The 26,867-nt window shown below is 43.4% G+C and overlaps 1 protein-coding gene across 2 annotated transcripts in view; it reads right to left on the minus strand.

Moving 5' to 3' along the window:
- The window catches only part of EIF2D (eukaryotic translation initiation factor 2D), a 155,853-nt gene that overhangs the window by 110,934 nt on the left and 18,052 nt on the right, over nt 1–26,867 (minus strand). For both annotated transcript variants that reach the window (XM_069238587.1, XM_069238588.1), the window contains exons 4-6: nt 15,549–15,639; nt 13,516–13,623; nt 10,494–10,780 (exon numbers count right to left, since the gene is read on the minus strand). In XM_069238587.1, the coding sequence (XP_069094688.1) occupies nt 10,494–10,780; nt 13,516–13,623; nt 15,549–15,639 (486 nt within the window). The remainder of the gene's footprint in view (nt 1–10,493; nt 10,781–13,515; nt 13,624–15,548; nt 15,640–26,867) is intronic.

The following is a 26,867-nucleotide window of genomic DNA, read 5'->3' on the forward strand; positions in this document are numbered from 1 at the left end:
TACTATTACTTAAAAAATACAACTGATATGGAAGCTATGCATCTGTAACTGTAGAGACTAAGGAAATTGGTTACTTACCTGTAACTGTGGTTCTCCAGTATTGGTATCTTTCATAGATTCACATGCTTGAACCATCCACGTCGTCGAGGCAGGAGCCTCACAGTAACTTCAAATACATACAGCAGTAAACACACTAGGCCCCAATGGACTAAATAGGCCCTGTTGTAGCCTATCCATGTTCTTTTATAAAAAAGAACCAAGCTTGAGATACAGCCAATCAGGCGTCAACACCCTCCAGAACCCTCCCGACAGAGGCTGTTTCCCTCAGATTTTCTACCACATTACGTGTGAAAGGAGTCTCACTGAGCTCTGCTCTGTTTATTCTTCTGACAGGATTATTTTCTCTCAGAGAACCCAGCTTTACAGTGCACAGAATGTCCCAACAGGCTAAGAAGGACTTTTCAGAGACTGTGGCAGTTTGTTACACTTGGCAAAATATGGGCTCTCGTATTCCTCCATCCGAGTGCATGTAGAAGCAATTTCAAGGTACCGCCGATCTCAAAACACTGCCTCGCTAATCTATGAAAGATCCAATACTGGAGAAACTGTCTTTCTACACTTCTTTCCCACAGGGTGGCTTTACAACCAGTAGATCTTTGTGGACAGAACAACTGCATCAGACCAAGAAGAAACCTTACACAACTCCTAGCAATATCAAGCGTACAAAAGGCTCCAGCTATCTAGTTGACTGATGCATCAATAAGCACACCTAGATCAAGCTATAAGCGCACATCACAATACAGCAACAATACATATTCTTCCTTTTTTTTTCTTTTACTATATTTTGTAACAATATCTTTGCAGCATGAAAATCTTCTAGATCACCAACTTATATTGCTCAACAAGGAGGCAGGGGTTTCATATGCGGATCTAAAAGAGTTTTAAGATGCAAAATGAAAATGTCACTTACCCAGTGTACATCTGTTCGTGGCATCAGTCGCAGTAGATTCGCATGTTCTGCAATAGCTCGCCATCTGGTGTTGGGCCGGAGTGTTACAAGTTGTTTTTCTTCGAAGAAGTCTTTCGAGTCACGGGACCGAGTGACTCCTCCTTTTGTCTCCATTGCGCATGGGCGTCGACTCCATCTTCGATTGTTTTTCCCCGCAGAGGGTGAGGTAGGAGTTGAATTGTAGTAATAGTGCCCATGCAATGGAGTGACTAAGTATGCACCTATTTAAGGTTGAGATGATACATATATAAATAATTGAAGGTAACTTCCAAACTGCTACAGGCTCCCGGGGAGGCGGGTGGGCACATGCGAATCTACTGCGACTGATGCCACGAACAGATGTACACTGGGTAAGTGACATTTTCAGTTCGATGGCATCTGTCGCTGTAGATACGCATGTTCTGCAATAGACTAGTAAGCAGTTATTTCCCCAAAAGCGGTGGATCAGCCTGTAGGAGTGGAAGTAGTCTGAAATAATGTCCTTAATACAGCTTGACCTACTGTGGCTTGTTGTGCGGATAACACGTCTACACAGTAGTGCTTGGTGAATGTGTGAGGCGTAGACCATGTGGCTGCCTTACATATTTCTTGCATTGGGATGTTTCCTAGAAAGGCCATGGTAGCACCTTTCTTTCTGGTTGAGTGTGCCCTTGGTGTAATGGGCAGCTGTCGTTTAGCTTTAAGGTAGCAGATTTGGATGCATTTAACTATCCATCTGGCTATACCTTGTTTTGAAATTGGGTTTCCTGCGTGAGGTTTTTGAAATGCAATAAAGAGTTGTTTAGTCTTTCTGATGTTTTTTGTTCTGTCAATGTAATACATTAATGCTCTTTTGACATCTAATGTATGTAGTGCCCTTTCAGCTACGGTATCTGGCTGTGGAAAGAACACTGGAAGTTCCACTGTTTGATTTAGATGGAACGGTGAAATAACCTTTGGCAAAAATTTAGGATTGGTCCTTAGGACGACTTTATTTTTGTGTAGTTGTATAAAAGGTTCCTGTATAGTAAACGCCTGAATCTCGCTTACTCTTCTCAGGGAAGTAATGGCGATGAGAAATGCCACCTTCCAGGTTAGGAACTGTATGTCGCAGGAGTGCATGGGTTCAAAAGGTGGACCCATAAGTCTAGTTAGGACAACATTTAGGTTCCATGAAGGAACAGGTGGTGTTCTTGGTGGTATAATTCTCCTAAGGCCCTCCATGAATGCTTTAATGACTGGTATTTTATATAGGGAAGTTGAATAGGTAGTTTGCAGGTATGCAGATATTGCTGCAAGGTGTATTTTAATGGAAGAGAAAGCCAGGTTAGATTTTTGTAAGTGAAGCAAGTAACCCACTACATGTTCTGGAGTTGTGTGTAATGGTTGTATTTGATTAATATGGCAGTAGCAAACAAACCTCTTCCATTTACTTGCATAGCAGTGCCTGGTGGATGGCCTTCTTGCTTGTTTTATGACTTCCATACATTCTTGGGTAAGTTGTAAGTGCCCGAATTCTAGGATTTCAGGAGCCAGATTGCTAGATTCAGCGATGCTGGATCTGGGTGTCTGATCTTTTGGTTGTGCTGTGTCAACAGATCTGGCCTGTTGGGCAATTTGATGCAGGGTACCACTGATAGGTCTAGCAGCGTTGTGTACCAGGGTTGCCTTGCCCAAGTTGGTGCTATCAATATGAGTTTGAGTTTGCTTTGACTGAGTTTGTTTACCAGGTAAGGAAGGAGAGGGAGAGGAGGAAAAGCGTAAGCAAACATCCCTGACCAGTTCATCCATAGGGCATTGCCTTGGGATTGTTTGTGTGGGTACCTGGATGCGAAGTTTTGGCATTTTGCGTTCTCCTTTGTCGCAAACAAGTCTATCTGAGGTGTTCCCCAGAGTTGGAAATAAGTGTTCAGAATTTGGGGGTGAATTTCCCATTCGTGGACCTGTTGGTGATCTCGAGAGAGATTGTCTGCGAGTTGATTTTGTATCCCTGGTATAAACTGTGCAATTAGGCGAATTTGGTTGTGAATTGCCCAATGCCAAATTTTTTGTGCTAGCAGGCTTAACTGCGTGGAGTGCGTCCCTCCCTGCTTGTTTAGATAATACATTGTTGTCATGTTGTCTGTTTTGACGAGAATGTATTTGTGAACTATTATTGGTTGGAAAGCTTTTAGTGCTTGAAAAACTGCTAGCAGTTCTAGGTGATTGATATGCAGTTTTGTTTGATGTACGTTCCATTGTCCTTGTATGCTGTGTTGATTGAGGTGTGCTCCCCACCCTGTCATGGAAGCATCTGTTGTTATTACGTATTGTGGCACAGGGTCTTGGAAAGGCCGCCCCTTGTTTAAATTTATGTTGTTCCACCATAGAAGCGAGAGGTAAGTTTGGCGGTCTATTAACACCAGATCTAGAAGGTGACCCTGTGCTTGAGACCACTGTGATGCTAGGCATTGTTGTAAGGGCCTCATGTGCAGTCTTGCGTTTGGGACAATGGCTATGCATGATGACATCATGCCTAGGAGTTGTAATACCATCTTTGCCTGTATCTTTTGTGTTGGATACATGCGTTGTATGATGGTGTTGAAATTTTGAATTCTTTGTGGACTTGGAGTGGCTACTCCCTTTGATGTGTCTATTATGGCTCCCAGGTATTGTTGTACCTTGCGTGGCAGAATTTTGGATTTTGTGAAATTGACGGTGAACCCGAGTTTGAAGAGGGTTTGTATGATCTGATTTGTGTGATTTGAGCACTGTATGAACGAATGGGCCTTGATTAGCCAGTCGTCCAAATATGGGAACACATGTATTTGCTGCCTTCTTATGTGTGCAGCGACTACCGCTAGACATTTGGTAAAGACTCTTGGTGCGGTTGTTAATCCGAAAGGCAGTACCTTGAATTGGTAATGTATTCCTTTGAATACGAACCTTAGGTATTTCCTGTGAGATGGGTGTATTGGTATATGGAAATAAGCATCCTTGAGGTCTAAAGTTGCCATGTAGTCGTGTAGTTTTAGCAATGGCAATACTTCTTGTAGTGTGACCATGTGGAAGTGGTCTGATTTGATGAAAGTGTTCACTACTCTGAGGTCTAGGATTGGTCTCAGCGTTTTGTCCTTCTTTGGTATCAGAAAGTACAGTGAGTAAACTCCTGTGTTTATTTGTGTGTTTGGCACTAATTCGATTGCATTCTTTTGCAATAGTGCCTGCACTTCTATCTCCAGGAGATTGGAATGGTGTGTTGTTAAATTTTGTGCTTTTGGTGGTATGTTTGGAGGGAATTGTAGAAATTCTATGCAATAACCATGTTGGATAATTGCTAGAACCCAAGTGTCTGTAGTGATTTCCTCCCATGCTTTGTAATAATGACCTATTCTTCCCCCCACTGGTGTTGTGTGGAGGGGGTGAGTGACATGTGAGTCATTGTTTAGTAGTAGGGGTTTTGGGGCTTTGAAATCTCCCTCTATTTCTAGGGAATTGCCCTCCTCTATATTGTCCCCGAAAACCTCCTCTATACTGTCCCTGGTAAGTGGACGGTGTTGCTTGTGAGGTGCTGGCTTGTGTGCTTTGACCCCGAAACCCCCCTCGAAAGGGCGTTTTACGGAATGTGCTGTAATTCCCTCTGCTCTGCGGGGAGTAGAGTGCGCCCATGGCTTTGGCAGTGTCCGTATCTTTTTTGAGTTTCTCAATCGCTGTGTCCACTTCTGGACCGAACAGTTCTTTTTCATTAAAAGGCATATTGAGAACTGCTTGTTGAATCTCTGGTTTAAATCCAGACGTTCGGAGCCATGCATGCCGTCTGATAGTTACAGATGTATTAATTGTCCGTGCAGCTGTATCTGCAGCGTCCATGGAGGAACGTATCTGGTTGTTGGAGATGGTCTGTCCCTCCTCAACCACTTGTTTCGCCCTATTTTGGAAGTCCTTGGGCAGATGTTCAATGAGATGTTGCATCTCGTCCCAGTGGGCTCTGTCATAGCGCGCAAGTAGTGCCTGGGAGTTCGCGATGCGCCACTGGTTTGCAGCTTGTGCTGCGACTCTTTTACCAGCTGCATCGAACTTGCGGCTTTCTTTGTCTGGGGGTGGTGCATCTCCAGATGTGTGAGAGTTGGCCCTTTTCCTAGCTGCTCCTACAACAACAGAGTCTGGTGGCAGCTGTGTAGTGATGAAAACCGGGTCCGTAGGAGGCGGCTTATACTTCTTTTCCACCCGTGGTGTGATTGCCCTACTTTTGACCGGCTCCTTAAATATGTCTTTTGCGTGCCGGAGCATACCAGGGAGCATAGGCAGGCTTTGGTAGGAGCTGTGGGTGGAGGAGAGTGTGTTGAACAAGAAATCATCCTCGACCTGTTCTGAGTGGAGGCTTACGTTATGAAATTGTGCTGCTCTAGCCACCACCTGAGAGTACGCGGTGCTGTCTTCTGGTGGAGATGGCTTTGTAGGGTAGGCCTCCGGGCTGTTATCTGACACTGGGGCGTCGTATAGGTCCCATGCGTCCTGATCTTGGTCACCCTGGCTCATGGTGGTGTGAGCTGGGGAGTGAGATGGAGTTTGTGCTGGTGAAACGTTAATCACGGGCGGAGGAGAGGGTGGTGGTGTAATTGTTTTAACCACTTTTGGTTGTGGTGCTTGTTCCGTCTGGAACTCCAACCTTCTCTTTCTCCTAATGGGGGGAAGGGTGCTTATTTTTCCTGTCCCCTGCTGAATGAAGATACGCTTTTGCGTATGGTCCACATCAGTTGCTTGTAGCTCTTCCTCAAACCTATGCTTTTGCATTTGGGAGGTTAGCGAGTGCTCTTCTGTATAAGAGCCTGAAGCTGGGTCGCTTGCAGTTTGTTTCGGCGTCGAAACTTTGTCTGCGTGTTTTTTCGGCTCCGAGGTGACTTTTTTCCTTTTCGGGGCCGAAACCTCTCGGCGTCGATCTGTTTCGGTGCCGCTTTCTCGGCGTCGAGCCGTGTCCACACCGGTATCTCGGTGTCGAGGCTTGTCTCCAGCACTTTCTCGGTCCCGAGAAGGCTGCGTGCCGGTGTCTCGACCGGAGTCGGACGATCTCGGCACTGTTTTGGCCTTTTTCGGTGCCGACGGTCGGTCACCGAATTTATGGGTCGAGCCATGGCCTGGTGGCAGTGGCGTCCCCTGGGCCTTGTAAATGTTTCTCTGTGTGTTTTTCGACGTCTTACTCACGGTTTGTGTATCGTCGAATCCTTCGGAGTCTGAGTCTTGGATCGAGAAGGTACCTTCCTCCTCCTGTTCCTCGAACTCCCGTCGGGCTGTCGGTGCGGACGCCATTTGAAGTCTTCTGGCTCGACGGTCTCGGAGTGTTTTTCGGGACCGGAACGCACGACAGGCCTCGCAGGTGTCTTCGCTGTGCTCAGGTGACAGGCACAGGTTGCAGACCAAGTGTTGGTCTGTGTAGGGGTATTTATTGTGGCATTTGGGGCAGAAACGGAACGGGGTCCGTTCCATCGGCGTTCCTCAGCACGCGGTCGGGCCGACCAGGCCCCGACGGAGGATCGAAAAACTACCCCGAAGGGCACCGGAGCTCTTCGATCTTCGATGCGGTGTTGAATCTAAGTACGCCGATCCCGAACGCAACAATACCGACGAAAATCTTCCGAAATTAACTATTTTTTCCGTTCCGAAACTCGGAGCGACAGGAACACGTCCGAACCCGATGGCGGAAAAAAAACAATCGAAGATGGAGTCGACGCCCATGCGCAATGGAGACAAAAGGAGGAGTCACTCGGTCCCGTGACTCGAAAGACTTCTTCGAAGAAAAACAACTTGTAACACTCCGGCCCAACACCAGATGGCGAGCTATTGCAGAACATGCGTATCTACAGCGACAGATGCCATCGAACCTAATGTTACTGGTCACAAACTGTGTTTTTTGTAGCATGACCCTATCGTATACACAGATTATACAGCAGTCTTCCCCCTTTTCAGGGTGAAATGTCCATCATTTTAGTTATATTTGTAATATGCTATTAACAGCCAATAGACCACCCAATTCTAAAGTGGTCTCCTGTGAAGCCTTGCTTATGCTATGTTACCCCAACATCCCTAGCAGCCTCATTACCATTTTAGCTGTAAGATACCATAACGTCCGGTAAAGGAAAACATGTTCCTGCAATGTTTGCATCATCTTCTCTGTTGGTACTGCAAACCTTGTTTTGAAATGTAGTTCCGCTCCCACAAAAATCTTGTGTTGAGCAGGAAACATGGATTACTTTTTCATGTGGACTCTGAAACCCAATTCGTACAATAGCCTAATCCCTATCCTGATATTGTTCAGTCTTTGTTGAAATTAGTTACTCTTTACCAATCATTCATCTACATATGGATACACATGACCTGACTGCTTTCTCCACAGCTTGGCATTTTGTGACCGACCTTGGTGCTGACTTCATTCAATAAGCTAACTCTTTGAACTGAAAGTATCTCCCATCATAAATTTAAGTAGTTGGAGAGATGCTGGTTCACTGGTAGACGATGAATCTTTCAAGTCAACCGAGGTTAGGTAGACAACTTCTTCTATTAGTGGAATTACTTCCTGAAGGGTTGTCATTTTGAAGTTATGGAAGTTATGTATCTTGACAAACTTGTTACATAATTAGAGGGACAAGACTGGCTTTAGTAAATAACAGAGTGAGCTGTGTTGACACTGTGATGTTACGTATGATGCTCCTTGACCTTAAGCGCTTGGGTGTACAGTAAGAAAGGATGTGAATTTCTTCATCTTGGGCTAGAGTCAGCTCTATGAAAAGTTTCCCACTACTTGAAAAGCCCCTTTCACCATTGCTTCACCATTGCTGCTTCTGTAGCTCTCTTCATTGTATCTATGGAGTCATCAATATTTTTAATAATGCTGAAAATGACTTATGTCTGGAATCATGAGAAGCACAACCATATGTGTGTACAAAATCCGCCCTTTCTGCGTGGTCACCCTTGATTGTTAGTTTTTTTGCTTGATCCTATAGAGCACCTCCAGGCACCCACTTTCTGGACCTACATAACATAAGAAGAGGACTGGACCTGCTGTTACTGACTTGAGGAGTGATAAAGGACTGGACCTGCTCCTTTTGGGCTCAGGACAAAAAAGTTGACTTCAAGGGTCAGTCAACTGACCTCCACTGTGGCTACAGGGAGACAACAGGCTGCATGAGGCCATTTCCTAGAAGTACCCATCTGACCACAGTTCTATGGACCTGGACTAAGTCGGAAAGTAAAACCTTTGACCGGGATAAACCTGGTGAGTGTATCGACCTGCGTTCCATCACGGTCAGCTTGAAGCTGTGTAGGTGCTGGTCTACCATAACCATAGACTATCACTGCACCTATCGCTTTTTGGCACTATTGCTACTTAATTTTCTTTTTTATTTTAACTTTGTGCGACTTTACATCTAACTAGCATACCACTGACTCAGTGGCTGCCTATGAAGTTGTGAACCTGAATGGTTCACAGAGATTGTGGATCAGTGAGTTTGTGAGGCTTTGCAAAGCTTAAAATACCTAATTCATCTCATAGTAAGTAGTTGATATCTTTGCTTTTTTGTACGATTTGTTAAGGTAAAAGTGAGGTCATGTTGAGGAAGTCATATGGGATTGCGACTGCTCGTTTTTGATACCAGCCTTCACAGCACCTCCCTTGTATTTGGCCTAGTCAGCTTACACATTTGTACTCCTGGATAGTCAAGTAAGCTAGAATCATGGCGAACAACTGCAGAGCTAGTGTCTTGAATTTAAACCACTAAGATGAACATACAGCCTTACATCTGACACTGTTAGGTGGCTCCTACAACCAGCAGATTCAGGAGAAAAAGTGACAAGGATTTAGAGGCGCTGCATGCGTGGTTTATCAGAGTTGCTCTGTCTGACCTGTACCTTTGATTTAACAATGCTTGCTCTGTCACTTTTGCCTCCTATATGCCAATTCAAGGAGACTCTGTGGTTTAGGGAAGCGTGCTCTACTTAACTTGCATTAATGGTTTAGGTAAAAGTGCTATCCTAAACTTGGTGTAGGGAAGCATACTTTATTGGTCCTGCACCTATGGTTTAGAGACAACTGCTATACTGTCCATGTACCTATGGGTAACTTCAGAAATCTTCCTATGTATCAAATCTATGACTATGTGGTGCTTGTTCTGCACCTATGTACAGGGAAATATATATTACCTGTCCTGCACCAAAATGTTTAGGGATGTATGCTCTACCTCTTCAGTTTCAGGACACTGGTTCTACTTGCCCTGCGTGAGCAGCTTAGGGAAGCCTGATGTCCTGCCCTGCATGAAGGGAAGAGTGTACCTCATATTTCACGTTTGAGAAAGCCTAAGGTCCCTCTCTGAACAGCTGATCTCTGATAGCTGACTGTCAGTACAGTATGCTTTAGCATGGCTGGTTGGTGGAATGCCAGGAGGGGCTGTAATCCCTCTGCCATCATGTTTACGGTTACTGTAGTAAATGTGCATGCTGCCTATCTCAAACTGATGAAGTCCACAGATGCCAAAATCAGTCTAGAGTTAACCGTTTCCCCATTCAGAGGAGATTTGCATTGTGTTTTACTCACTGAAACGCCCTATGTGCAATGGGTAGGGTGTTTTAATGAATATACCATGTTCACTGTGCTATAAGACTTAAGCTGTACAAAACTGAAGGGCTCCATCAGGTCGAAACTCATCTGTAGTTGCTTATGTTCCTATTCAGATGGGACATTGCTTGGCAGTTCAGGGTGGAATTTTCCTATTGGAGCAGGACCAAAGCTACCAGCCCACTTCATTACTCTCCTCCAATACTTGGAAAAACAAGGGCGTCAAATCTGATTCCATTTTCTTGTCTACAACAGATATTATACAAGGATGTTCACTGATACAGCAGAAAAATTGACATAATTTCTCATGGCACACCATAGCAGATAGTTACTAATTTCAGGTGTAGTATATATTTGTCTGCTGTATACTACGCGTTTCTTTAAGGCACATAATTTGAGCTGCTACTAAACTTATTTCCAGCTGTAGAAAAATAAATGTTGCTAGAAGAATATGATAACTTTTTTGTTCTCCCTCGAGAACCATGTCTAAAATCTATGATATTTTAGCCAAAATATCTGGCATAACGTGCTTTAAAATGCTTTATAGCACATATTTTTTAATCAAAAATGTACTTGGTGGGTGAAGTGTCTTTGGGGAGTGTTGGCTCGGTTATAGAGTTCACTTACTCGTCATTGCCTGTTGCACGATCAGTACAGTGCATAATATATACTTTAGACATCCTGTCTGTAGAGGATCAGAGGGAAGATTTTTAAATGTGTATCCAAAACTTTAGTCTGCAGGCTAACTCTTCCACGTGCTACTTCTACAATAAAATCTGCAGTCCAGACGGGACGCTTACTAGTTAGCTTCAAAGGGAGACAGACTCTTTTGTATTAGCACAAATTAGGACATTTAAGGATGACCAGGTGAAACACTGACCAAAGAGTAAAATACAGGTCTTTGACCAGATAGAGTAGTACCTTGTGGCGTCCGGTGGTCCTCTGTTTCTACAGTTCTTACTGGGTCTTCTCCATCCAGTTTCACATCCTCAGTCAACGCAGTGTTAACCATATCATTATACTGTGCTGATGCCGAAGCAGTGCCCTCCACTCTAAGATGTAAGTTTTCAAGGCTGGGACCTAGACAGGAGTCTGGGGACATGTTGTCGGTGTAATCCTCTTGATCATCTTCTTCATTACCATCTCCCTCCGCAGGACTTTCCTCAAAGGGTGCGATGATGGGAGGTGAAGACTTGTCCCCAAACATCCTTTGAAGAGAAACCCAAATCCCATTAGAATTTAACATGCACCAGAATTCACAATCTTGGTAAACTGACACTAATATAGCCTACTGTGTTACTGGTGCTGCTACAAGAAAAACAAAGTAACATACTGGTCAAATATTCAAATTACAACAGGATTTACAGAGACTTCTATTCTTTTAATGTTGATAAAAATGAGTGCAACCGACATTGGGTAATAACAACGCCTGATATTTACATGGCTAAGTAATTGTATTTGTTTCTTAGAATACTTTTAATGGGTTAAACATCAATTGGTGGCATTTTTAACTGGTATTAAAAATTATTTTTGTCTGTTGCACCTATTTCACTTTAAGTTGGCTTTATCTTTGTTCTAAAATCTTAAATATAGAGAGACTATAGAAAAACAATCAATACAAAAAAACAATCAGCCAAGAAGCAATTGTATACTTGAAAGTAGGGCTTCAACAGCAGTTGCTATTATCAGCCATTTACCACGTATAGATTTAATGGGCAAAAGGCACTTGTGTTAACCAGCCGGAAAACCTACTACTGACTTAGGGCCTGATTACGACCTTGGCAGATGGGATACTCCGTCACGAACGTGACGGATATCCCACCCGCCGCTTTACAAGTTCCACACGATATAATGGAACTTGTAATACGGTGGGCGGGATATCTGTCACGTTTGTGATGGAGTAATCCCCTCTGCCAAGGTCGTAATCAGGCCATAAGAACCATTCTATCCTATGGAACTTGTAATACGGTGGGCACGATACCTGTCACGTTTGTGACGGAGTATCTCATCTGCAAAGGTCGTAATCAGGCCCAAAATCTGACATACTCACCATCCTAACTGCACGCCTCAACAAAACCAAACTCCTGTTGATGAAGGAAATGTTTGGAAAGTCATAACCCAGACTACAAAAACGTTCTTAAACACACAATAAATAGTGGGAGGAAAGCTTACTATAAGTATAACCACTGACAATCACTCAGGGAAGCATTCCAAGCTATCGTTTTTCAGCCCACCATGCTATCTCAGTTTGGAACCAGCCAAATGCAAATCAGTCTTCATTCTGCTACAATAGGTGCAGTCCAGCCCATCCCAAACTGCGAGGAAGATTGTACTAATTCTAACTCCACTCCTAGAATATTCTAGAATTCTCATGCGTTCCATTTCTCATTAAGTTACTTTTCAAAGATGTATTCTCAGTAAGGTGTTAAAAAGTACCAGGCCCTGTGTTTTGTGCAGCACACGAAATTACATAAAATTTGCAGACTTTGCCCCTCGGGTAGTGGGAGACTCCTGTGATTCTCCCCCCTAAAAGAAAGGCACTTCTGCAGATACCTTCTTAGGTCATTAAAAACAAGCACTGAAAATCTTAATCTGGAGCATTTTAATATTTCATTTAGTATTCCATTGTATTTTATGGGTGTTCTTGTCTTAGCAAAAAATCTGTGAAAACTTTCTGAAAACTGTTAGTGGACGCACATTTTATTTTACATGAACATATTACGGACTGGACTTTCCATAGGGGGTGGCATTTTTTATGCATTGTTTTTAAGGGTATAGTTTTAATGGACAATGAATCATGGTACCTGCCAGAGGTGCCCAGGTGGTAGGATATTATAGTTTTCGATCCAATCTAACCTCACAGAATGGTGAGCAGGACTTAGTGGCTCTAACATCCTCCCCCAAAGGAAGAGAAAAAGAGCAAGAGTGACAGCGAGAGATAGCAAGAGGGAGAGAATATTAATGTGAAATAAAATATCTTGTCCATAGCACTGTAAGTTCGTGACACTGTTTTTCAATGTGTAAAAAAAAACAAAAAACTAATTACTTTGTCAGTTCACATGCCTACATTTCCTCGAACCTTGCACAGTCTACCCATTTGTCTCCCACTTTTTTAATCAGAAGGTCTCTTCATATTCCGTAAACTCTTCATATTATTGCTCTGCATGTGTCCCAGGCTCATCATACTGTCAGGCCATGAACCTTGAGCTTCCCTTCCCTTCCCCATCCTCCACCCCCCCCCCCCCCCCGTAATAGGTCCAGGAGCCTCATGCTACTTCAAATGTCACTCCCTCTGATCATCGCTTCTCTCACTGCCAGGCCGTGTATCCTATCCAAGGTCTACACACCCTCACCTAGCCAAATGACATGCACACTTCGTCTGCCACCTACTCCAAACTGCTCATACAATCTGTTACTTTGTTACATACTTTTTCACACTGTCCATCCATGTATCTCATTGCATCACACTAACATGCCATAACACGTGCACTGTATGGCCACGTAATCAAGCTCCCCACTGTGCATGGTTAGGTAAGTCAAATTCCTAACAATCTGCTAATGGAGAAATAGTCACATAAAGGGTCTATTAGCCCACGTTGCTCACAATGTCTGTCCATGTGACCCAAGCTCCTTACATTCTGTCCATGCGTCCTAACATTCTCACACTACTCAGGAACACTACATTGTTCACACCCTTAGTCAGCATACACTAAAATCTAAGAGCTGCCATAGAACATTAGCAAGGAGAGTCTGGCAATGGCCACATCCCACTCTAACACACAGAGTAGCACAGGCTATTCTACTCTTCCCTGTCAAAATGAAATTAAAGCTAACTTACCCTCTGAACTTCCATAATCTGCAGTAAACTTAGCTACTGTTGTAAATCTCAAAAGAGTAAGGGCATCTGTTGTTGTCAACATGCACCAGGACACTATGTACTTACCATAGCTGATCAGAGTAGGTGTGGAAAATCGTCACACCTTTTCCTCTCATGCCCGCACCCAGCATCTCGGCTGTAGACATCGTCACAGAGCCAACAGCTACTGGAGCCCTGTGGGAGAAAATTAACCGCATGTCAGGAAACAGAACGCTTATGCCCACAAGCCAGCTAGTGAGGACACAGGAGGCAGTCAGCTTAGACAGGTCACTGTAATAAGGACAATTTGTTTGCTGTGAAATATATTTACCTCAATGAAAAGTCTTAAAGTTCTGTGTTAGACAGGGTAAAACGTTAGCAAATTATTCTGCTGCAACATACAACGTAAATACTTTCTCCATGAAAGATCAAGGAGGAAAAGTATTACGTGAAATGTGTTTGCTTTTGTTAAACTATGTTTTAAGTAACAAGAAAAGTGTTCTATACTATGATTCAACCTTAAGTGGGCAAAAGTAGATGGAAGTGCGTTTCGCTGTCCATATCAATTTTTCAAAGCGTTTCTTTTTCTATTTATTTATGAAAGCAGAACAACAGATACAGAATCAGCTTCCTACTTACTCTTCGTCCAATAAAAGCTAATTAGTGTTGTATTAACTATTTGATTAGGGCGTGTTTATAAGCAAAATAATTGTTTAGTAAAACATTATTACTAGCAAAATGGTTGAAAAGGATTACGAGAAAAATAGCTGTGTGATCAGGAATGACTAACGGCATTACAACTAAGGGTCTTTAATAGAGGCATAATACCTGCCTGAAAGGACATGATTACTGGCATACTAATTATGTAATGGACTTTATTACTGGAGAAACAAATGGTTACTGAGTTCCTGGAACAGTTAGTTAGCCAGAAACCCACCCATCCTCCATTCTTTTGGCCCATGTAGCACTTCATAATTCAGGTGAACATCAATGGTTGGTACAGACGCTTAGAAGTGGTTGCTGGGGAGACAGGGGGCACTGTAATGTAGTTTTGTGTTGTTTAAATGAAGAGTGGCTATAGAACAGTGGTGACGGCTCAGGAATCTTAGGAGTTCTAAAGTAGATTCTAACTAGCACAGAAAACTACTTTTATACATATGCTTGGTAAACAACCAAAACATAACATTTGCCCATTTCATCAATTTGTCAGCACTTTTGCTCACTTGTGCTTTTGTCTTCATCACCTGTGTTAAGCTGTTCCTTATGATCAATGTCATTTTGGGAAAAATAACTTGCTAGTTCTAAATCAGCAATTCTGTATCCACTGTGAATAATTAGTTTTGAGCATTCTTCCATTCTAACATATTGTGACTCCTCAAATAGAGCTATTCTACTGCCAATTAAAGCAGTCACTGAAGCATCCCCTATACTTCTAATTCAGCTACAGTGCATGTTTAGATTATTCTGCCCCTCCTCATAAAATCTTGAGGTTCAAGTATGCACCACTTTGACTGCTTGTGTCTGGGCTGTTTCCAACCACTCCTGATGCTTCAATTTCTGGAGATATGACCTTCAAAGCAGGACCCACAACTCCAAAAGCACTTTTCAGAACCAAACCAAATGCTCCAGATGTGGTGTTTAGAACAAAACGTAATACTTCATATGAAACACAGAATTGGACGCTATACTTCAGGTATGACTTCAAATACTGGACACAATTTCACATCATCCAGAACAAAGCACAATACAGAGGTGGCCTCCTGAATGTGACAATACTTCTAGAGTAGCCTCGAGAATTGGACAGAATACACCCGAGGTCACCACCAGAACTGGACAACATACTTGGATTGTGACCTCCTTAAATGGATTCATTTCTCCACACGAGACCACACTACTGATGTGTGACAAAGATAAACACAAATCAAACGGCTCTTTGCTGCAACAGAGTTTTTTTTTAGCTTAGTGGGCAACTGTAAATGACAATGTTCCATCCCAGACAGAGCAACTGCTTAGATGGCCCTCTTTCCACTAACCAAACATAACCTGCCCACAGAGTTTCTTATAAACAACAAAGACATATAGAAGTGCAAGGAGAAAAGAATTGTGCTCAATATCTATACCTGTTTCCCACCAAGGTAATGGCACAGAGATGATCCGGCAGTACCTGAGGGAGACCGGATGGTGGTACCACGACTCCTGGCAACATCAAATCTGCAATGAAAAAAATAATAAATAAACAAACCAACAACTGACAACGTTTTCAGAAAACATGACTAAGCAGGCTTGTAAGAAATAAATGGACCGCAGTCTTTTGATGTGAGGGATCTACACAAAAAGGAACAGCCCATATATACTGATGGAGCAAACCATATTTAGATGGAGCAACTGAAAGAGGATATATTCTTGAGTGTGGGTGACGCGGAGAAAGGGAACAATAACTCAGAGAGAGGGAGCCAAGAGCAGTGACAGAAAGCTTTTAGAACTGTAGGGGAGACACAAGGAGTGTGGCAGCCACCTGCAGTCAGAGGAAGCCACTCCCAGTTCTGAGCCACCATGAGAAAGAAACAGCCTAAAAATACAGAGTCACTACCAGGAAGGTGTGAGAAGAGGACCACAGGTTGAAGGAGCAGACCCATAAAAAGACAAACTCCACTGAGAGAAACGGAGTGCAACTCAGAGTAAGGAAGAGTTTCCCAGACAATAGATGCAACCCATATACAGATTTGACCACAGTGAGATTAACACCCTTAGAGGAGGGTGGTGGTGGTGGTGGCATGAAGAGCGGCATTCTGTAGAACAGGGATTAACTCAAAGTCTGAACCCAACTGGTTGTAAGTGTGGGCCATGAAAGAGCACAAGACCTTTGTCTTTGATGAAATTGCATCTCTTGCTGCAAGCACATGAACCATGATTTTATGGCATGACAGAAGGCTAGCATTATGCATAAACCTTTATTCACTGCTTCTGACAGCAAATCTTAAAAGTTTCCAAAACAGAACTCAAAACGCATCACAATGAAAAAAGAATCTTAAGTCCCATAAATAGTCCTTGTCCCCCATATTCTTCCTCTTTTGTTTGCCGTTTTGGTTCTCAGCAGATAAGTATCATTACATGTGAGGTTAATATTGTGTCTGGATGATTATGTATTGTACTGTAATTATAGTCAGTACCCAATTTATGGGTAATATTGTTCATTTGATAGAGATGTATTATGGTTCTGTTTTAATAAGTATTGCCTTTATAGATTTTGCCATTAAAATAAAAAAGTAGTTAAAAGATAATATTTTAACATTCAATTGTATAGTCAGTATGTTTTCACTTTTTTAAGGAGACACTATTTGAAGAAATGTATTGCATCTTGTTGAGAGGCTTATTTTCCCTGTAAAAAAGGGCGGTTAGTGCCATCACGCGCCGTTTTGGCACTCTCTTAAGAGCAGGAGCCGTTTGAAAGTCACCTCGCACACCATTTGAGAGCTACACCTTCGGTGTGATCAGGTAGCAGCAACCATGTTTTTTTTGGACACGCCATGTAAGTGCGTCTGACATTCCAATTTAGAACACTGGTTTTCAAGAGTAAATATGGTCTACAATACGTCTGTGAAGACGTGTCTGACGTGTTACGTCAGAACGTGTTTTCACAGAAAATAGTGCTTGTTTAGAAACAACTGGGGTTGCTTCTAAATAAGTTAGCCTTGTGAGGTGTGTTTTCTGGCAACGGAACACTTCAGTTTGCTGTTCATTGTGGGAAACAGTCCTAGCGGCAGTTGGGAGGTGTGAGGAGTTGATTAAGAGTGAAATTAAATGAGGAAAGGCTATGAAGTGTATTAAATCAATATTTATATAAAAATATAACATTCAAATGGTTATTATGACTGAGAAGGCTAATGAGTATGCAAGCCAGGAATGCATTATTAGAAAGATTGTAACTTAGGAGCTGCATGATGTAGTCCAGAAAACAGTGAAGGAGGTACTAAGCAAGAAAAGAGAGTTTACACAAGTAGAGGGTAAGGAATACTTATCAGTGTCAGAAGAAGAACTAAAAAGAGGTCCAGGAGGAAATTGTATAAAGAAGAAGAAACATATGGATGTTTTATCCAACAAGAAGGGAGTCCTAAGTACCTCAGTAAGAGCTACTGTCCAAAGTGGCACAATGTAAAGTCAGTTTACAGTGAAAGTGAGAATGAAATGGATATGACAGGCAAAACATCCAATTTGGATGAGTGTATTAAGGACCTGGATTATAAAGACTGTTTTTGATTAGATGATAATAATGAAAAAAGGTATGAAGAAATTACAACAATTATGGGCCCATTAGGAGACAAGTTATTGGACCCAAGGGTTATAGGACACCCAAAGGGTAAGGCTTGGTGGCCCTTAGACCATGTGCTGATTATATTAAGAGCAGAATAAGAAAGCCACTAGAGAAATATGCGGTTACATATATAAACAAATTGGGTGAAGGCAGATGAAAGAGACTACCAGACTGAGGTTAAAATCTTTTTATTGAGTTTTGAGATAGATACGAAACAGTACGAAACATCTCACCTACAACCACTGGCCGGTGAGGAACAAAAGAACAGAGAAGGATAGAGATACAGGGGAGAGGAGGATAAGTACCTATAAGGCTGGCTAGGTGACTGAAGTGATGAAACTGAGTTGCAAAGCATGTTGTTGATCAAGCCAATGCGCTCCCCCAGTATTATATATAGTTAAGCCAGGAACTGAGTCTGTGGGTGTGCGAGAATTTGCAAAAAAAAGCAGGGCATGTGAGTTCCGTGAGTTCCAAGAATTCCTGCGAAAGTTATTGCAAACATGGCCCCTATGTTTTATAAAATTGTGGCAATCTTGTTTCGACTGTGGCCGTCAGTTTCTCCATAATTAGTAAATCCCAGAATTTGTATAGCTAATCCAACAGTGTGGGTATGGTTTCAGTGCCCATCGTGTTATCAAGACCTGTTTGACAGCACATAGGGCCAGTGTGATTGCCCGTCCCTGTAGAGATTTAAAGGGGTAGTTTAAAAGGATATAGCTTGGAAACCTAGGAATCGCTGTGTCGTATATTTTGTCAATGGTGTCCACGACTTTAGACCAAAAGCGTTGGAGTTTCAGGCATCTGCAGAGGAGGTGTGTTAAGGTTCCATCCCGACTACAGCCCCGCCAGCAGTGGACATTCCCATCCCTCTTCCATCGGGCGATATGTGCCGGTGTGTAATACCAACAGTGGACCATCTTCAGAAGGGTCTCTTATTCTGAGGTGCAATGTGCTGACGAGTTAGCCCGTTTGAGGATTTCCGCCGACCACTCCTTAGGTGTGAAAGAAAGCTCACACCCCTTCTCCCAATGCCGCTGTGCTGAGGATATTGTTGTGGCCTGTACTGTGTTAATAAAGGTATAAATGTCTGAGAGTAGGTGTTTATTGGAATCTGTAGTCAGACACCATTTCTCGAATGTTAATAGAGGATGGCTAGCGTGTGGGCAAAAGGAAGGCTAAGTGACCCAGTGGCATACGGTTAAATGCTGTCAACTTCCGAGATGCCATATTGTTGTTGGCTCTGGGCAAAGGTTAAAAGCTTTGATTCATCGAACAAGTCACCCATTCTTTTGCAATTGGCCTGCTGCCATAACACATAACTAGATCCCTGATAAGCAGTTGGGGGGTGGCGGGGGGGGCTTTTCACCCTCTCAAAAGTAATCCTCCATTTAACATGGTAATTTATTCAGTACGTGGGGGGTGGGGGGGGGCAAAGGTAACGTCTGAATGGCGTATAGAATTCTGGATAGTAATGTCATCTTAATCGCTGAAATACGGCACAGCCAGGACAGTGCACAGGCCTTCCAGGAGTGAACGTCCGAGCGCACGTTGGACAGTACGGCACCATAGAAACTGCAGTTTGAACCATAGTGGAGTGAATGCAAAGTCCCAGGTACAGCACTCCATGTATAGCCCAGGATAAGGGAAAGTGGTATTGTAGAAAACTTAGATCTGCAGCCGGAACTGTCAGGTTCAGAATTTGAGGCTTTTGTAGGGTCACCTTAAACCCAGAGACCCTTCCAAAAGTCTCCAACATCTCCACTAGCCGGAGCAAAGACTGGAGTGGATGCATCAGGGCGACCATGACATCGTCCACATAGAGAGTTAACTGGTGATCCCTTCCTCCTATACGAATGCCCGTTATTGTGGGGTTTCAACAAATACGTTCTGCAAGGGTCTCCATGTACAGAGCAAAAAGTAGTGGGGATAAAGGGTAACCTTGTGTAGTGCCCCAAGCAACCTGGAAAGGGGAGGATGTTAGCCCCTTCACCTGAACCACCACTTTAGGACCAGTGTAACTACACTGTACCCAGTTGATGAACCGCTCACCCAAGCCTACCTTCTGAAGCACTGCAAATAAATAAGGCCAATGCACCTAGTCAAATGCCTTTTCAGCGTAAACTGATAACAGCAGAGCTGGTATCTGGGAGCGCTGAGTTTTATCCAGCAGGTGGAATATGCATTTTGTGTTATCACTGCAATTGCATTTGGGGATAAATCCCGCTTGGTCCGGGTCAATAAGGCCTTGCGTATAAGGGGCCAGCCGGTTCGCCAAGACAGAGGTAAATATCTTGGCGTCCACGCTTAGTAACAAGATTGGCCGGCAGGAGGAGCAGTGTATTGAATCTGGTGCCTGTGGTGCTGAAGGCGTTATACAGGCGAGTGAGTATAGAGGCCAATTGGCCGGCAAATAGTTTGTAAAATTCTGAGGTGTAACCATCATGCCTGGGTGCCTTACCTGATTGCAAATAGGAAATCGCAGACAGCACTTCATCCTCACTGTTATCTTGGTCTAAACGCAGAGCTTCTGATAAGGATAAATTTTCTAACGGGGTGTGCATTAATTATGACAAAAATTCTCCTTCCGCTTAGTGTTCAGCAGTGTAGAGTTGGGCATAGAATTGCTCAAGGGAGTGATCAATTTGTTCATCTTGATCCAGGCGCTCACCCTGGAAGCCCTCCAGCTCCGCTATCTGTTGTCGGGTGGCTTGGGTCTGGAAGAGATGTGCTAGGAGTTGCCCAGCTTTATTGCTCCCTACATAAATTTTTGTTTGGTGCGTACGAGGGTGTATGCCTCTCAGTCCATGTTGAGCACCTGAAGTTATTTGCGCACTGTAGTCAATTGTTGGCATGTCTTATGAGACCCTGTCCACTTGTGGTCTGTTTCTAGCTCTTTCACCTGCCTCTCAAGCTTAGCCATTTTATCCCTTCTTTATCTGTTAAGATGTGTCACCAGGCAATCTGGTGGCCACGAAAGACTGATGTCAATGTATCCCAGAGCGTTGCAATGGGTGTGTCTGGTTGATCATTAGGTCACAAAAACTATGCAAATGACCTGTTAAGTCTTTGACATGCACTTCACTAGTTAGGAGTCTATGATTAAGGCGCAAGGTGCGGTGTTGAAGGACTAGGCCTGAAAGATGTATGGTGGTGTGAAGAGGGGCGTGGTCTGAAAGTGCAGCTGTCCATATATCTACATGAGTGGTGGATGTCAAGAGATGGGGCATAGCTAGATAGAAATCTATTCATGTGTACGTCTGGTGAGCTGCCGAAAAGAGGGTGTATTCCCTCTGTGCGAGGTCGCGACTGCGCCAGACATCTGTGAGCCCATATTTATTCAGCAGTTCTAAACTCTGCGTGGAGAACTCCTCTGTTTGTCCCACCCGTTGCGGAGGTCTGTCCAGCCCCGTTTTGGTACCAAGTTGAAGCCCCCCCCCAATTAGTACGTCCTTATCTTTGGTGGCCATCACCCAACCCAATGCCTCTAGGATAAAAGCCTCCTGGTGCTCATTAGGTGAGTAGAAGGTAGTGAGCGTAAAGGTATATTGTTGTATTGTGATGCAAATGATAAAAGCCTACCGTGGATATCAGCCTGTGTCTGAACCACTTTGACAGGGAAGTGAGAGGCCAGTTGAATGACCACCCCTGCCTTTTTCCCCATGCCAGAAAAAAGGTACTGTTGATCAAACCACTTGGATCGCAGAAGCTTCCAATCTGCCTGTAGGAGGTGTCTCCTGCACGAGATAGATATCACATTTGGACTCTCGGAGCAGCAACACAAATGCTAAATGTTTTGCGGGTGCATTATTCCCCCATACATTATAACAAGTAACGTGTCCCATTGGAAAAATGGTGTGGAGGTGTGCGCTTGTGACACAGGCCATCTGTTTCCTGCCTTTAATGATAAGTAAGAAAAGGGAAGGAAAAAAGTGGCAGATGCCAGAAATAAGAAGAAAGCAATCTCTCCCAGCACTGCATCAAACAAACAGGTTGGGCTCCATGTTGGAGCATCGCAGATGATGCAGAGATCAGTAGATATCGTTCCTGGGCAATGCAGATGGGGCTCAAGTCGGCTATCCTTCTGTGTAACGTAGTGAGCGTTAATTTATAGCAGTGTTAAGTCCTTCAGTACCACTATGGCTGTGTGATCAGTTATTAATCGTTTTCTGGATCGGAGGCCCGATTAAGGGGTTGTAACTGGCATAGAAGGGCTGCTCTTTCACTCCGGCTCTCTGTTTCAGAGGGTCCGAACAAATTCACCTTCTTCTTCTTTGGAGAGCACCCGACGGTCGCAGACCAGTGTGAGGGACTCTGCATGGGTGAGGGAGATACGTCTTCGGCTTGTCGACTCGTAATAGGTAGTATTGCCTGTGCCTTTTCCAAGGTGCGCACGCTGCTTGTCTCATTGTCCCAGAGGAATGTAAGGTGGAGGGGTGACCCCCATTGATATCGCACACCTTTCTTTTGTAGGAGTTGTGTAGCAGATTGCAATTAGCGGCAATGTTGCAAAGTAATGGGTAAGAGATCTTGATATAACCAGACCTTGTTGCCTTCAAAGTCTATGTAGGTGCGATCCTGCACTGCTGCCATAATGATTTATTTTTGCTGATAGTAGTGGAAAGCAGGTTAAGATGTCTTGGGGTTGCACAGGTGATGTAGCAGGTTTCCCCGCCCAACGAGTTCTGTCCAATACAATATCTTGGGGTGCGAGTTCTGTTACGACATGGTGGAAGAGTTTGTGGATGTAGTCATCCAGATACCCTCCGGCAGCTTGCAGTGGGCCCTCTTGATTCTTATGATAGCCCATCTGGACCTATTTTCGAGGTCCCCCACCTGGTAGCGTAACTCTGCGTTTTTGTTTTGTAAGTCCAGTATTTCAAGACGATGGGCGCCCAATTCTTCTCCATGCGCATTGCTAGTTTGTTAAAGGCCGGACACCCGATCTCCCAGTTCATTCATTTCTTTCGTGAGGTCTTTGATGTCCGCTGTAATGTACTGTTTCAGTGTTGAGATATCCGCGTGCAGGGCTCCAAAGAGAGTCTCCAGGAAGGCGCTTGTGTTGGGCTAGGCACTGTCAGACACTTCTGTAGTGTCGCCATCAGTTGCTGGGAGTGCCAGGGAGGTGGCTTCCTCGTGATGATCCACCCTTTGGCCCATTGGCTTGCTAAGTAAATCTCTAATGGAGGTGTCTTTCTTAGGGGTGCGTGGGCCCGCCAAGCTTGTCCCAGGATTAGGAACGTATAGATCTCTGTGTCCGCCACTTCCATGGCACCACAGGGGTTGGTTTGGTTCGGCTGTGGATATTCCAATGATAGCGCAAAGTTCCAGCCATTCAATAAATGATTATGCAGCTTTCAGTCAGGCCAGGATGCCTGATCCACCCGGTTATGCTCGAGTTCAAGTCAATGTGCGCTGCCAAACTGGAGTACGCAGCTGACAATTAAGCAGCACTTCTCTCCAGGGCTTTCAGCGCTGCCTACCACACCCCCAGAGAGTAACCATCCACAACCATAGCAAGGTGGTGCTATAGCGTGCAAAGCAGAAGTAGGGGCCTCAATGTTGCCTCTGTCAGATGTAAGTATGCCACCCAGTGCCCCAGAGCGCCTGGGCGCTGCGGTACCTTATAGCTGTGCCTGCCCCACGTGGCCCTCAGGGGGAAACCCCAACCAGGCTTCTGCTCATTGTGGCCAAAGTTGTGTTTTGCCCTACTAATGTCCCCCAGGGCAGGCCACTTTGCCACTTATGGCCGTCCACCGTTTCAGCCAGGAGAGCCCTATTGTCATGCATCAGTCGTGTCCCATCTTCCGGGGTGTAAAGGCCACTGGCATCGGAGACTCCGCTGTGCGTCATCCCGTTTATCAGCTAGGTCACTCTGCAATTAGCTCCAGGCAGCTGCCATTTTAATGTCAAAAAAGCTGCAGAGCGCATCGTCTGAGCCTCGGAGATGGAACACAAGGCTTTTTTCACCATTGTATAGATGTGCCCCCACCTTCATACACTGGTCTGAAGACCGTGCCTCTGGTCACCTGTGCACAGGTGGCCCGATCTCTGCCAGTGTTAGCAAGCCGACGGCAGAGCTCCGAGGATCCACTACCATCCGCGGGTCATCCTGGACATGCCCTCGAGACTACCAGATTTAACAAAAGAAAGGTGGGAGTTGTGGGCGGAACAAAAGATAGGACTGAAAGCAGAACATTTACCAGGAATACACAATGTGTAGCGGAGTGGAATTAGCGGAATCTGACAGACTAAAGCGATTGAAAATAAAAGGAATGTTATTATTATTATTTTTTTAATCAGAAAATTATGTGTCCATCTGTGGTGGACCTATTTGCTTCCGGGTTGACTTTGCAGTTACCATGCTATTACAGTTGGAGAGCAGACCCGGGAGCAATAGCAGCAGAAGCTTTTTTGAAGGATTAGAAGGGAATGAAAGGTTATGCATTTCCTCCATTTTCAATGATTCAGAGAGTGGTAGTAGAGGTGAGGAGGCAGAAATGTTAAATAGTACTTGTCACACCTTTTTGGAAAACACAAGCATGGTTTCCAACAATTATCGAAATGGCGTTAGAGATTCCATATTTGATCAAGTGATGCAAAGGACTTTTAAGAGGAGTGGCAAAGGAAGAACACCTTTTGGTGGAGTTGGGTTTGCTCAACCTACTAGTATGGAGGATATCAGGAGTTCAGGTACAGTCTCAGGCCGTTCGCGCACAGCTACAAACTTGCTCATTGAGTCATGGGTTCCAGGCACTAAAAACAGGTACAGCGGTGCATGGCAGGTACATGGATGCCCTGGGAGCAGGTGAAACAGAAATGGCAAATTTTTTGACTGATTTATTTGAAAAATGACTATCATATAGAACAGTTGTTATAGATCAGTTGTTGCAGCAGGACATTCTTTACAGTAAGGATTGTCTGACATCTGTTGATATGCAGGGTAATGAAAGGGATTCGGCTGAGGAGACTGCCTAGAGCAAAATATCAAACATTATGGAATACTGATTTGATACTAAAGCTATTTGAATGATGGCCAAGCAATAAATATTTAGGAGTAAGAAAGTTAACATGGAAATTACAAACATTACTATGTTTAATATCAATCAGATGGGTTTCTGATAAAGGGTGTTAGAAGTGTCCAATAGATTTTTTTCAATCAGATGAAGTGATTTTTTAAATTTGGAAAATAACTAAGGCAAAGTTTGGTTCAATATTTTATCCAAGATTTGCCAAGTCACCAAATTTGTGTGCGGGAGATGTATTAGAGAGTATGAAACTATGGTGATGGATAAGAGATATGATGGAGTGGATACATTTTTGATTTAATATATGAAACCATTTAAATCTGTAACAAATGTGACAATTGCAAGATGGGTGAAGGCTGTATTGAGTGAAGCAGGCATAGATTTGTCAAAATGTACAGCACACTTTGTCAAGGGTGCTATGGCAAGTAGGTTTTTATGATGGGAGGACGACTGGAAGAAATTTTGAAGGCAGCAGATTGGTCTAATGCTGATACATTTAGGAGGATTTATTTTAGAGCGGTTTCAAGCTGTGCTTTGAAAGACTTTGAACATTCATAAGGCTAGCCTCCTGTCTTACCATAAAATGATGATTTTTCAAGGTTTACTAATGTTAGAATCGCAATTTTGTGTAAGACGGAGGCTAGCGTTATCTCGCCCACCCCTCCCATAGAATAAAGGAGGTTAGGTGACTTGCAAACAGAAGTGTAATTTGCAAAAATAAATAAAAGTGTGCTGTTGAGAATTGAAGAGTTTGTATTGAACAGTAAGTTATTGATTTAAACAGCAGAAACAATTAGGAATCAGAGAGATGATTTTGCTATACTTTACAGATTAGAAAAGGTAAATAATGACATCAAGAGGAGAACAAATAATATTAGAGAGAAGAGTCAAACAAAAGAGGAGGAATATTTATGGGACTGAAGATTATTTTTTAATTGTGATGTGTACAGAGTTCTGTTTTGGAAGCTTTTAAGAGTTGCTACTTAGAAGAAGTGAATACAAGTTTATGTATAATGCTAGTCTACTTGTCTTTAATAAAATTGCGATTCTTTATTCAGTAAACCTATAAGATTAATCATTCTGCCCTCCGTTCCATACAATTTCACGGCCCACTCAATCCCGACTTGGAGGTCATGATGTGTGTCCCAAGAGGGACCATTGAGGACCCCAACTCTCTCCCAAACTCACTGAAGTAAACTTACACCTAAGAGAGATAGCAGACTCTCTCAATCAACCTCACATCCGCACCAAGCTAAAATGTAAGTCTAACTATAATATCCCTGTAACCTGTGTTTTTCTAGGTTTTTTGTTTTTATTTCTATTTCCTAACTAGAACGTCCCTGTAACCTTTGTATTTTTCAGTGAGATATCTATATATATCTATATACATATATACACACACTCGCACAGATGTACACAAATGTTGTATATCCATATACAAACTCTGAAGCATAAAATATGCTTACTACCCTTCAATGCTACCCTCCCCTGAACTCTAAAATTATCCATTAGCACTATCCATCCCTGAACCCTAAATAATCCTTAATACCACTCAGCATTATCCATCCCTGAACACTAAAATCTCCTTGTCTGATACTTGAACCCTAAAAACTCCTTACTACCCCTCAACACTACCCTTCCTTTAACCTTGAAAACCCTTTACTAACCCTTGATACTACCTTTCACTGTGCCCTAAAAAAACTCTTCTACCTGTGCAAATTACACTTCCCTGAACCCTAAAATATATTTGCTACCCCTAAACACTACCCATCCCTAAACCCTAGAAATTCCTTACTTTTCCTTAGCATTACCCATCCCTGGCCCCTAAAAACTCCTTACTAAACATAAACACAACCAATTTCTGAACCCTGAAACTCTTTACTACTCCTCAACATTACCCTTCCCTTAACCCTAAACACCCCTTACACCATTCAGCACTACCTATCCCTGAACCTTAAAAGCACATTACCATAAACCCCTCGATAATGTATTGAAAATATAACACGCTATAACTTACAACATGGTAGATGTAGATACACTGACACACTGAAAGACATGCTTTACAGTTGTCATGCATAGTAATGGATGGATGCCAAAGGTTG

This window comes from Pleurodeles waltl, chromosome 6 (genome assembly GCF_031143425.1).
Source record: "Pleurodeles waltl isolate 20211129_DDA chromosome 6, aPleWal1.hap1.20221129, whole genome shotgun sequence".
NCBI lineage: Eukaryota > Metazoa > Chordata > Amphibia > Caudata > Salamandridae > Pleurodeles > Pleurodeles waltl.